The sequence below is a fragment of the Biomphalaria glabrata genome, chromosome 11, assembly GCF_947242115.1.
Source record: "Biomphalaria glabrata chromosome 11, xgBioGlab47.1, whole genome shotgun sequence".
In the NCBI taxonomy this organism is placed as follows: domain Eukaryota; kingdom Metazoa; phylum Mollusca; class Gastropoda; family Planorbidae; genus Biomphalaria; species Biomphalaria glabrata.
This window is the reverse complement of record NC_074721.1, coordinates 32,235,759-32,249,799: the sequence shown is the minus strand read 5'-3', so window position 1 is coordinate 32,249,799 and position 14,041 is coordinate 32,235,759. Positions and strand designations below refer to the sequence as shown.

The window sequence follows — 14,041 nt, the reverse complement described above, 5'->3', positions numbered from 1 at the left end:
ATGTATGCATAGATCAATATAATAACGTACAATATTAAAATGCGTGTTTTTACAAAGCTAATATCAACTTACTCTGTCTGTCTGTCTGTGTGTCTGTTTGTGTATCTGCCTGTCCACAAGTTTGTACACGTTATTTATCCGACACCCAATCTCGGATCAAGCTAAAATTCTGCATTATTTTTTCTTTTACCTGACAACACAAGAATCAATAAAAAGAAATTAACCAATTCGTTAATTAACTATTGATAATAAATTACTTTGCTTGGTATCTCAAACAAGGAAAAGAAATAGTACTTGATTGAATTGCTGGTATTAGCTGAATTATTCCCTTTTTATTAGGCTGCCGCCTCATGATTAGTGAGCATAAACAAGAAATAGAAACCACAGATAACTATACAATCTTCCATGTTCATAGACTCTTCGCTAGCAGAATGGTTACCTGTGGGATTGAGAGGGCTTGGGCCCTTTTTTAAAAATACATTTAAAAAGCGATCATCCAGATACCCCGTTCTTTCTCCCCCTTTCCAAATGGTCCAGACAAGTGAAAGGAGGATCATAGTATAAAATTGCGCTACACAAAAACAATTGGTAAAAAATATTTCTATTCGCACAAATTTATTATTGTTAGTCTAGATCTATTACACAATTAATTACATGACTGATCCAATCTGATTGCCCTTTTTATAAGCTTTTTTTTTTTTATTTTTTTTTATTTTCTTGTTTTCTGTAGGCTCTTATTTCATTTGCTTGTTTTAGAAAAATCACTGACTTTGATTACTTGATAAGTATTGCCGCATTTTATACACAAACTCAACACATCCAAAACAATCAAGTATATTTAATAAAGCTATACTTTAAGAAACCGCTTGTAGAATTTATCTGTGTCTTTAGGTCTACTAACGTGGGATGGTAAATTGTTCACTATAAACTAGCAGTCATTTCACTATCTCTAAAAGAGATTCATCAATTGTAAACAAACAACATTGAGCCACTTGAATCCATATCTGTTCTGTACAACTTATGACCTAATTCGAATCAGCAATGGTTATCCAGTGACAGTTTTTTCCTTTTGTTTTATCAATGATTATCAAGTGACCTTTCGTTTTGGTGAATGAGGTCCATTACAACACCAAACTCATATTCTATGCTCCTATTCTGAAATGTCACAATTATGTGTGTCGCGTCATTATCTTTGTTATGAAATGTTTAGAAAAATATATGCTTAAACAACTTGTAGCAAAAGTCAATAACAGCCTAGACCCTCACCAATTTGCACACAAAGCAGCTAGAGGAACTGAGGATGCCATTCTATTGCTTTTGGACCAGCTTTATAAGCATCTCGATATACCCAAAACATATGCACGAGTCCTCTTCGTAGATTTCTCCTCGGCTTTCAATACCATACAGCCATATCTAATGATAAACAAACTGAGTAACTTAAATGTAAGCCCTTACTTACAAGCATGGGTTCTAAACTTTTTAACCCAACGGCCCCAGTATGTTAAAGTCAACAACACTAAATCGTCAACTCGAGTACTATGCACGGGTGCTCCACAAGGTTGTGTACTTTCTCCTGTACTATACACTCTTTACACTAATGACATAAGAAGCATCTATGACTCAGTTAAAGTCATTAAATTCGCTGATGATACTGCCATAGTCGGTCTCATTTCAGGAGACGAAACTCAGTATCGTAGATCGATAGAAGAGTTTACAAACTGGTGCACCGACAACTTTCTAGAACTGAATGTAACAAAAACTAAAGAACTTATAATAGATTTTAGAAAGAAAAAACAAACTATACGTGAACTGCAAATAAACACTACATCTATGGAACAAGTAAAGGCATATAAATATCTAGGCCTTATCATCAACAACAAGCTTTCATAGGAAGACCACCTTGGAACTCTGACAAAGAAAACAGCCCAGCGACTTTTTTTTTTCTATACAAACTCAACAGTTTTAAATTAAACAAGAAGATCCTTGAGACATTTTATGGCGCGACTGTACAAAATCTGCTAACATTCGGAATAAGTTGTTGGCAAGGCAACACCTCATCTAAACTGTTGCAACGTCTAGAAAACATCATTAAAAAAGCATCAAAAATTACACTCACAACATTACCACATTTAAAGGAACTTTTTGAACAAACGTGCCTAAGAAAAATCGAAAAAATTTTGGAAGACAACGGCCACCCGCTCCATCGTACCTCACTCGGTCAGACTCTATCACCGCCACTCATTGACCAGGGAACATGAAATGCACCAAGATACCTGTGTGTAGTCGCTGAATGAACTCTTTATGTTGTCTGTTGTATTTATGTGTATTTTTCTGTTGTGTTGTCTTTATATGAGAAACGAGTCCTTGTAATCACAACAAATTTCCGTAAGGATCAATAAAGCAGTCTAAGTCTTAGTCTTAGTGTCTCTTAACAAAGATTTACTGCTGCAGGGGTGAACGACTGTATATAAAATACAATAAACATGCATAACCCTGCCGGACCAATTTTAAAAAAAGACGGTTGAATCACGAGACCTTCATCAAAAAGTTGTTATTGTCCAAACATCCCTTTTCCCCCCTTGGTCCAGCAGGGTTACCTATATGCCTTTTTATTGTATTGTCTCTAACTAAAGTGCACAATTCTATATTTACCGTACTCTATTCTATGTACTATTATATAACACTAACAGAGAGCGAGTGGTTCAGTTTCGTATTTATTTCAAATATTATATTACAGGCAGTATTGTCACCTTCCGTATATATGGCGTTACTTGTATCATGGTGCTACTAGCGTATGTTGGAATCAACGTGTTTCTGGAGGTAGGTTCCTCACAATTATTCCTTCTCAATAGTTTCAATAGTGGAATAGCGATAACCAATATATTTGAGCTTTTCACTCCCTCACTCCAAAACAGGATAAGGGAGGTAAATATTTCAATCTTCATATCTCCCTTCCCGCAAAATTGTTCAGATTGAAATTTATTTTCAACGCCACGTAGTGATGGGAAAAAGTTCCATACAGTTCACAATAAGTTAATTACGACCCTTAATTATTAGCGTACTGTTGTTGACTATCATTGAGCACTATAGCTGCATTGGATGGCTGCCTGGTCGTGCGGTTTGCGCGCTGGACTGTCGTTCAGATTTATCGATGGTCGAGGGTTCAAACCCTGCCCGCTCCCATCCCCCGTCGTCCTGCGGGAGGTTTGGACTAGGAAGTAATTATCTTCAACTCTGAAGGAACATCCGAAACATGTAAAACATTTTACAAACAAACATAGTATTATGCTGCAGGTAGACAACTAAATCGCTGTAGGCATATACTATTTAACTTATTAAAAACGTTGAATAACTTGAATAACTTTTTTGTAAACAATACTAAATATAACAGTCTACATATTGTAGACAAATTTAACTTTAAATGAAATAAATGTAGTAGACTTTTTAAATAATATATATATAAAATGGAATTTTGAACAAAATCTAACGCACTACCAAAACTCGTCTTTTCACTCTGGAATTATGGAGTCGTCTTGCGTACTCAAGACTGCTTACGACATTGCGTATTATCTTGCATCATTCACACTATATAGCCACCAATTAATTGCAAATTTCTTCTCACCGTCACCATAGAAACACACAAACACACAGACACACAAAAACGCACACTCCATAACACGTACTAGGTACATATTCGTACTATCGAGCATTTCGGGTATAGAGAAAATAAAATTAATTAAATAGGCCTATTCCTACATAAATTTGGTAGATAAAGATTTCTTTCATTTGGATTCATAAGAATCTCATTGACTACCTGATATGAGAGTGTAAAAGGTAAGGCTGTAATTCAAAGTGCTGGCCACACTGTTTTCTCTAAAACTGGCGTCATTTATCATTCACCACGATATTTTTACTTTACATGTCATGTTTAAGATTTGAATCTATTTGATTTTAACCATTCCAGAAGCGCGGTAAGTTTTCTCATGGTGGCAAAGTTCCTCACGAGCTCTTCGAGGACACAGCCCACCTGGCACCACACGGTGTCCCCTCGGGCATGGCCAGGAATTTGTCCAACACTCGGCTTGCCAAAGATGTCAAGCAAGGTAATCATTAAAAAAATATCTTAGTCATTTTCACTTCTCACTATAGCCTATTTTATACCTCACTTATAAATTATGACGTTTATATAATAAGCTGTGGTGGTTTTAGGGGGTTTCCGTAATGGGGCTTAAAAATGTTGCCAAATGCCGATGCTAAACTGCGTGCCTAGAGCCCTAGATACTCTTATATGTAGCGCACTAAACCAGTATTGACCATTACTAGCCAAGTGAGATGGTCTACAATGCAAGCTAATTTGACTAATAACTGATAGGATGAGAAATGAGAAACTTGAACATTGTGTAAGTTTCCAGACGTTTCTTCAGATTTTCGCATCCTAGCTCAAACCTCCTGTTGCGAGGCCCAGACTCCTGGTGTGAGGCCCAGCCTCCTGTTGTGAGACCCAGCCTCCTGTTGCGAGGCCCAGACTCCTGGTGTGAGGCCCAGACTCCTGGTGTGAGACCCAGCCTCCTGTTGTGAGGCCCAGACTCCTGGTGTGAGGCCCAGACTCCTGGTGTGAGACCCAGCCTCCTGTTGTGAGACCCAGCCTCCTGTTGCGAGGCCCAGACTCCTGGTGTGATGCCCAGACTCCTGGTGTGAGGCCCAGCCTCCTGTTGTGAGACCCAGCCTCCTGTTGTGATGCCCAGCCTCCTGTTGTGACGTCCAGGCTCCTGTTGTGAGGCCCAGCCTCCTGTTGTGAGGCCCATCCTCCTGTTGCGAGGCTCAGTCTCCTGTTGTGAGGCCCAACTTCCTGTTGTGATGCCCAGCCTCCTGTTGTGACGACCAGGCTCCTGTTGTGAGGCCCAGCCTCCTGTTGTAAGGGCCCAGCCTCCTGTTGCGAGGCCCAGCCTCCTATTGTGATGCCCAGCCTCCTGTTGCGAGGCCCAGCCTTCTATTTTTGAAGTTTGGGCTGGACGTGCGATTACTGTTCAACTGCATAATGGCTTAAGTTACAGCTTCAGATGTCTTCATTCAGGTTATACTGGAAATAACTTCTCCTGTTAGTATTTATTTTTAAAGTTCACAGCTTTACAAACAGATATTAAAATTTGAATGTGTCGATTTTCTTTCTTAGAATATGGGTCAGTGACCAATGATAATGGCTCTTCATTTGCTGTTCAAGGACAAAGAGACGGTAAGCAGAGAAAGGGTTAACTTTATTTGTAATTATCACCATATTTATTTTAAGCTCCTCACAGTTTGTTTCGAATATTTTAACATTTAACTTTTTTCATTGATCCTTGAATAAAAGGAGGAGTGAAAGTCAGCTTTCTTGCTCTGTATTTTTTTCCTTTAAAGAGTGTCTCTTTCTCATGATTTCTTGAACTAGTTCCTTCGTTTTTTCCCCCTGGTTCCCAACCCAAATGTATCTCTAAATAAGTTGTTTTGGTTCCCTAGTTAAAAGCTTTTATCTAATAATGTAATCTAATGTACACAACACATTTTTTTTTGTTTTATAGGTCAGTTAAGAACATCCAGCAGACGACAGGAGGAAAATCCTCTACATCAAGTAAGGGTTTACCTAGTATAGGTTTTATCTTTTAGAGTTCATTATGCATGACATAAATAAAACTTCTTTTATCGAAGAACATAACTAATGACCTTATAAAGGACTACTCAATATATTCTTTATTTCAATACAAAAGTTGTAACTGAATGTTTACTATCAACATATCGTTTTGGGCATTCTGTCAGTGCCAGCCTTAGATGATTGGAGGCCCTAGGCGAAGTGAATTCGGTGGCACCAAATGAAATAGAAAAAAACAAAATATACAGCGAAAAAAAAATTACGCAATTTATTAAAAACCTATTGTATTCCAACAAGTACCCTGACAAAATGTCGGGTCACCATTCCAACAACAACTGATATTATGAGTTTTGCAATTTCTTCTCTAAAAAACTGTTTTGAGTCCTGTGCGAGGCCCCCACCAATCGGAGGCCCTAGGCGGCTGCCTAGTTTGCCTCTGCTAAGATCGGCCCTGATTCTGTTTCAGAGGAGGTCAATTTGTAGCGGAAAAAAAAGCTACTTTTTACTACCTGCTATTACCTCCCTTTTAAAAACGAATACAATTTAAGTTTCTTTGTAGTTTGTATAGTGTTTTAAGGATTCGGCTCGTTATTGGTTGCATTGTAGACTCCTGAACCTCTCCCTTCGTGTCTACCTTTGGCTCTGGTCACCTTGTATTAGACACTGGGAAGGGTTTAAGGCAGTGCAGACGGTTCCACGAGAAATGGTTCTCAAACAAATCGTTTGTCGTGGGAACTATTTCTCATGAACCCATTGTCAGTGAACAAGTTGTCTTTGAAGATTGAACGATAGCTAGTTGAACGAATTGTCGGGTGAACGATATGTTGGTGAACGATTTATCCTGTTCCAAGTGCAGACTGTCCAGGAGCATAGGACTCCTAAGGTACTCCATGAAGATGCACCAAGTTACACTAAATTTAGGAACCCTTCAGGAGCGAAGACGCAAAAGTAAAGTAGCAATTATACATAAAAGCATTGAACCATAGTCTTCATATACAAAAACAAAATTTATTAAAATACTCAGAAAGACAAAAAGATAAAGGCACATTCCTTGTTCCATATGCTAGGACAAATTTGTCTTTAGTGCTATTAGAGCATGGAATGGGTAGACCGAGAAGCCAAAAAAACCAATGGCTTGGCAGAATTTAAGTCAACCAACATGCATGACTAAATGCATAACGCTTAGGACGTAATCATCTTCTTTTTAAAAATAACCTTTATATTTTATAAGATAAGACCCAATTTGCGTTTTCCTCGTTTCGGCCTTTATTGTATTGTTACCCATGGGAATCGTGATTCCTTCTGTTGGAGAATATGTTAGCAAACCGTATGTGACGTTCTGTCACAACCTACAAAAAAAGGTGGCAACAGAGAGGACTCAGTAATCATAAAAACTGAAAGTCTACAGTACTGTAGTGCTACCTTCAGAGTTCTGGACCTTATATTCCCGCCACATCAAAAAGCTTAACTCCTTCCAACTACACTGCCTAAGGAAAATTCATAAGCTGAATGTTCTGACCACATACCAGATACTGAAATCCTACAGTTGTCTAATATGTATCCATGCCACAGTAAAAAGTTCCCCATTTCGATGGGTGGGACACGTAGTCCGCATGCCAGACAATCGCCTTCCCAAACGTCTTATGTAAAGGGAGCTGTGTGAAGGGAACTGCTCTCAAGGAAGTCAATACAAGCGCCATAAAGAAACCCTTAAGAGCTACTTCAAGGTGTTCGACATTGACATTCACGGCTGGGAAGCACTAGCTCTCGATCGCTCCTCGTGGCGTAAAGCTATGAGTCTCGAAGTATCGAGATTTGAAGCAAGAAGAGTGGCCAGCATGAAAGAGCGCCGAACCAACACAAAGCTGAGATAAGAAGCAGGCCTATCTGCAACTGACCAAACCCACCCATGCCACTTATGCGGCCGGGCTTTCAAAGGATTAGACTTTACAGTCATGTTCAAAGAAAATGTACTCATCTTCGACCACGAAGGAGGAGCTAAATATTATAAGTGGTCGAGTGTCTGTTCGATACAGGGGGCCTGCACATACTAAATAGTATTTTCAACTTCTAAAAATATGAAGACTATTGCTTTCTTTTACATTTATAAAATAGGCTATATTTTCATTAACGCCTTCATGGCTACACAAAAGTATTGCTATAAGCAGTTTAAAAACGTCTTTAATTTGAATATATTAAAACTCGAAATCTTTGTTTGCAAGGTTGCACAACTGAAGCATTTTCAAACATCATGCTCTAAAATCTCAGCAAATTATTATTATCTATTTCCATTTTTTTTTTTATAAACTTCATTTATCCCATTTTGTTCGTCTGCTGCCAGGGTTACGAAGGAGACCGGATAACCATGTTTGAGCCCCCTCGTCTGCCCACACACATCTATCAACAACAACCCAAGAACAGCTATGATCAGGATTACGGCCCATGATGTTCCATGCTTCTTACCTCCGACTTTAGAGTTGAATTTGTTAGTAGTATATATCTATTTTGTATACTATATTCCATTTATTGTAATGCCTGCAAAATCGTATGTATACTGTTTTTGTTAACTGGTATAATGACTTTGTTGAGTTGATAATATTTGTATATCAACTGGATGGATACATTTAACGTATTTTATCCATAGAACTGGAAGTAGTATCACTTTGTGAGATGTCTCCAATCCAAACAAATAATTCTAGATTGAATTCAATGATTTGTAATCATTGATAACTGCGCGATATTGTCATGTGTCAGTTGAAAGGTAGAGATCCTTGCCTAGTAGCTTACCAGACTCAGAATGAGACTTCATTGATGTTTAAAAAAAAATGAAACAAATCTATATCATTCTATCAGAGAAAGCACTAGGTAATGTACTAGAGATGGTATAAAAGTTTGCAAGTTTAAATCAGCTTATTAAGAATTTAATAGGGTTTGAAGAGTAAAAGGTTACTATTTTCAGGGAGCATCTGAAATTTACAAATATTATAATGTTTGAATGTCAAAAACTAACAAATCTCATCGGGACACGCATTTAAATGTAATTTATGAAATTAAAGTTCCCCTTTCAGATCTTGCGATCTATAGGGCAGATAATGTAAAGGTCACGGTTAACGAGGGTGTCATGTGGCCAGCACAACGACCAGCCGCCATTCTTTTCCCCACCTAATTTCAACTAAGGTACCCATTGGAGCTGGGGAACTCAGAGGCCCTCAAAGATCGTGAAATTAAAAATCCTAGACTTCACCAGGATTTAAACCCGGGACCACCGCTTTACCTAACCCTCAAAGATCGTGAAATTAAAAATCCTAGACTTCACCAGGATTTGAACCCGGGACCACCGCTTTACCGCTTAGCCACAGCGCCTACTTGTACTCTATAGCATGGAAAAATTCTGATTTATTGCTTTTAAGAATAAAGCCAATAGTCCATAATTTCCATCCTTTTTTTTTCGATGAAAGATATTAAGACAAGTCAAAGCTATTTATATTTTTACATAGACAATGGGATTTGCTTTATTTATATTTTTTGTTATAGTTCATTGTTGTAGCAGTTACTGCGCTATTACTAGTTGATGGAGAAAAAAAATAATTTAGATTTGAGAGTAAATGTTACTGTTAAATGCTGGGTATCAGATACCAGGAAAATACAAATGTAAATATATGCAAAAAAGAAAAGTGAGGCACAGTGTTCATCTCTACTCTTTGGTAATCAAGGGATTAAAAATTAATATGTAAAAAGGACGTCTCAGTAACTTTTGGTAATTAGCGATACATTGTTTTTCGCAGGGGTGGACTGGGTGTCTAAATCGGCCCGGGCATTTCTTTACTATCCGGCCCTTAAATTGTATATATTCATAATATAAGATAAACGAATGAAACCTACAAGTATGTATGTAAGTTTATTGCGATCTATGGACTGTGGAGTATGCCCTATCATTATGCCGAAAACGACCAACTGTCTTCACTTTTTCCCTCAACCAATGTCAGGTACCTATTAGAACTAGATGGATCCCGAAATTAAAAACCACAATCACACTAGGATTCGAAAGCCAGGCGCTTTACCACTCAGCCACCGCGATTCTTGTCTACGGATGTAGGCTAGTACATTAGTTCGAAAACAAAATGTGTTAGATAAAAGTAGTAGTACACTATAACAGATTATTTGAACACGAAAAGTCACTTTTATAAGATAATATTATAAGACCTCAATCCATGAGGCCCTTTAGGTGCCCTACCATCCCATTTGGGTACCGGCCCACCGGGCATTTGCCCGAATGCCCATATAGCCAGTCCGCCCCTGCTTGTTTGCACCCTACTGTGATCATGTGATGAGAATGTTTGACTTGCTAATATGCCTATATAATACAACCGATTTATTATTTATTTATAGTTACGTTGGTGTCAGGTTCTACTATAAGGTGGTTCTGTTATATTCTTGGACTGTATGTCTACCATGTCAGTGATGTGTGGGGCAAACATATTGGTATGCTATAGTCATTTAGGATAATGACAATTAAGATAATAATAATAATAATAATAATAATCTCTATTGTCCGTAAGGAAATTTGTTTTACAATTTTCGTATTACATCAAACGAAACATTCTAACTATTAAAAAAAATGTACATTCACACCAGACTCACTCATAATTTACATGTGAAAAGTTTATATCAGATCGTTATAATTAGTTAAATAAACCAAGCTGTGGTATCATGGAATCCTATATATCCCAGTGCTGAATACATTGAAATATTTCTAAAATCTATTAGACTCATAAACCTCCTATGTATTTTCAAGTAAAATATTATCTTTAAAAAAAAATTGAATTAGAAAACTTTTAGTTTTTGGTAAAGCATTTAGGTTTACATTTCAGTTCATGTTTGATGAAGATTGGTTTATCGTTGCAAAGATGTTTTAAATTTCATAACTGTGTCCTAAAATGATGACAGTAAAAATTATTATTCTGAGCAGCCCATGCAAATTTTCATGAAATATGATGACTCTGAGTCATAAAGACCCCCATTTCAATATTTTAAATTAAGCCCATATAAAACCATGGTGTACACTAGTCTTCTGTTTGTGTTTACAACTCTGTTAATGAAGTGCTGTGACAATATCTATATTTCAAATTTGTTATTTTTATTTTGACTGCTTGGATTGTACGATTGTTAAATGCACATGTTTGACCCAATGTGACAAAATGAAACCAAGTGTTTTTCATACGTGAACATTCTTACTCTTAAAACAAGCTAAATATTTTTTAAAATCGTTTTTTTTTTTTAAAAAAAAAAGCTTTTCTATGAAGAAGTACTAAAAAATTACTGTCATTCATCTCAATACATCTCAATAAGCTCCCTTTAAAAGTAAAACATATAAAACAAAATTAATTAATTTCCACTGTTTGATTAGCTAATTTGTTAATATTTTTGTTGATTCGTGTATTGTCATCGACTATGAATGATTATGCATAATTTAAACGTGATCCGAGATGGGATATAAACATAATAAGGGAAATAACTCCACCTATATAGTTACATCTCTCAATAAGTAGTATTTATTTCTCCTTTTCGATACCAAACAAAAGAATTGATTTACAATAGATAAATAATTTTTTGATTGGTCCCTGTTTCGTTAGGTACAACAAACAATTGTGTAAAGTTTCAACCTGATCCGAAAATGGGTGTGGGAGACATAACGTGTACAGAAATTGTACCAGACAGAGTGATATAAAATTGGTTAGGCCAATAATAGAATATGCATCCTCTGTTTGGGACCCCCTCAACTCAAGAAAACATTAAGAAACTGGAACAGACACAAAATAGATCAGTGAGATTCATAACAGACGAATATTCACATTTGACTAGACTGTCACTAGAGTAACATCTTTAGTAAAAATCACTAAATTTAGACAGCTTTCAGGATAGAAGACTTATAAGTAAAGTAGCAATCATACATAAAACACTGAACCATAATCTTCAAATACAAAAATAAAATTTAATAAAATAATCAGAAAGACACAAAGATAAAGGCACGATATTCGTTCCATATGCTACTACAAATGTGTACAAATACTCCTTCTTCCCTAGCACTATTAGAGCATGGAATGGGTTCCCTGAGCTAGCCAGGAAAACCAGTGACTTGGCAGAATTTAGGTCATTTGGTAATATGCATGACGCGTAGGACTTAATCATCTTCTTTTTTGAAGTAACGTCTGTATTATATAAGAAAAGATAAGATTTGTAAAAAGCTAAAGAAATATCTTAGCTACAACAGTACACATAAATTCAATTTAAAGTTAGCCTTAATAAAAAAAAATTATCTTCATTTTTAACAATTCATTTTGCCTTGACATACAGAATATTTTGGGGCCCCTCCAAAAAAAAAAACGTGCACCCTTCCCCATTTCCAATTTAATATCCCCTTATGTTTGAAAATGAACCCTGCGACGTAGGTAACATTTCATTATCTTGATAGCTTTACATCCACTTTGGTAACCTTGTATCACATTGGGTCAAATAGTGTGCACAAAAAGCTAAAAGCAAAAAATATCATCGATCTTTATATGCTAATACAGAAAAGCCTGGCCCTAGACGCATTGTCTATTGTACATTGAGACTTTGTTAGTTAGAGTTGATACAATGAAGCATTTAGTACATATAATAGTGTACATTGTGTAACATTGCATTATTGTAAGTAGAAGTATACAAATACATTAGATATTCTTCAATGTTGTTCTAGAGTTTCGTTTTCCTTTCATATTCTCTCAGATAAATTCTCATCAATCATTCTCATCAAACTCCATTTCACTGTGAGAGTGAGAGGCTCCAGAAAATCTGCTGTTGTGCGTAATATGTCTAGGCATGGTCTAGACCAGTGGTCTTCAAACTTTTTTTTTTTGCCTAACGCCCCCTTTTAGTATTTTTTTTTAATTCCGCCAGCGCCCCCCTCTAAGAATAACACTTATAAAGAAGCGTGAGAAAGCAAATTTGAACAAAATGTCTAGTTATTAATTTTTATGTTGTCAATAACACTTATCCCGCATGGGAGACGACCCCATGCCAAAGGCGATCTTCTATGAGTAGGACGGAGTTACAGAGGTGCTCCCTGTAAGCGCTATAAAGATCCACTCAGGCGCCATTTCGCCCTCACTGGCATAGTGTAAAGTGCCTGGCAGCAGAGGCCCCTGAGAGAGACAGTTGAAGAGTTCTCACAAAAGCTGCGGGACAAACATTTGAGACTCAAAGAAAAGCCATTATTGAAGTCAAAGACGGAAAGAAAACTTAAATAGACCGCCAGCAGACAACGGCTTTGTCTGCACTAAATTCGGGAAAATATGCAGGTCGCAACTGGGTTTACGTAGTTATGTGAAACACTCAGTCGTAATATTTGGAATCAAAGGCTAAAACAGCCAATATTATCATTATACAAAAATTATGTCAAATAACTTCAGTGATTACACACAAAAATTAATTCCATTGTCATGACTTTCTTTCAAATCCTAAGAATAGTCCCCTTTTACATTTTTTGAATATTAGGGCCAACTGTTTTTAGGTTTAATTGTAAATTTAGTTTTATTTTTTAATATAAACATTATTATTTCTGAATTCACTACAAAAAGAAATTAAGATAATGGGTACCTCGTGCCTCCTGCAGTCTGACAATATTAGAAATTTCAAGCTTTAAATTAGCCAAAGCAAGGCGAAGGTCTCCTCTAGTGGCTACATCCAGTCTATTTCTTTGCTTATTCATTAAGTTTGTTACGCACTAAATCTAGGTGAACCATGTATGCTGATAGAAAAGTTAAAACATAATTCCATTTTCGACCACAGTTTTGGAATTTTACTGAAACATTTAAATGCAGCCAAATCTGTGCTGTGTCTCCAGGAGCGTATTTAAAAATTTTTCATCATTTGGGACCCTGTATTGTGCGTTATATTTAATTAAATTAATTTAAAAAAACACTCATTTGGGGGCCCGGAGAGATTTTCAAATTTTCTATCCCCCCTCACCCTAGCTACGTCACTGTGTGCCTACTATGTTTATATTCTTTTTTTTTTACTGAAGACATAATTCTGTAAATCTATTTTTTTCCTGCAGCTCAATTTTAATATCAGATGTTTAATAATTGTCATTTGTGTATATATATATATATATATATATATATATATATATATATATATATATATATATATATATATTAATTTTAGAAGCGAATTGTAATTTCTTCATAGAGCATTGTTTTGTGAATTGCAGAGATATCGGTGTCCTTAGGCAGTAATTCATTTGTCAACAAACAAGTTATATCTCGATAAAAGAAAAAAATGATATATTCAATGAAAGTACATTTCTTTCCAAGCAGTCTGAGGCTCGTTTTATTCATTTGCGTTAGATGCCTACCATGTTAAACAATATTTTTA

General features: G+C 36.4%; 1 protein-coding gene across 1 annotated transcript in view; it reads left to right on the top strand.

Annotated features, from left to right (window-relative positions):
• The window catches only part of LOC106053763 (major facilitator superfamily domain-containing protein 6-like), a 32,382-nt gene extending 20,027 nt beyond the window's left edge, over positions 1 to 12,355 (top strand). Inside the window, exons 11-15 of the mRNA XM_056004654.1 lie at positions 2,738 to 2,820; positions 3,965 to 4,103; positions 5,174 to 5,233; positions 5,559 to 5,608; positions 7,968 to 12,355. Coding sequence (XP_055860629.1) covers positions 2,738 to 2,820; positions 3,965 to 4,103; positions 5,174 to 5,233; positions 5,559 to 5,608; positions 7,968 to 8,072 — 437 coding nt within the window. The 3' untranslated portion in view covers positions 8,073 to 12,355. The remainder of the gene's footprint in view (positions 1 to 2,737; positions 2,821 to 3,964; positions 4,104 to 5,173; positions 5,234 to 5,558; positions 5,609 to 7,967) is intronic.
• Positions 12,356 to 14,041: the final 1,686 nt, after the last annotated feature.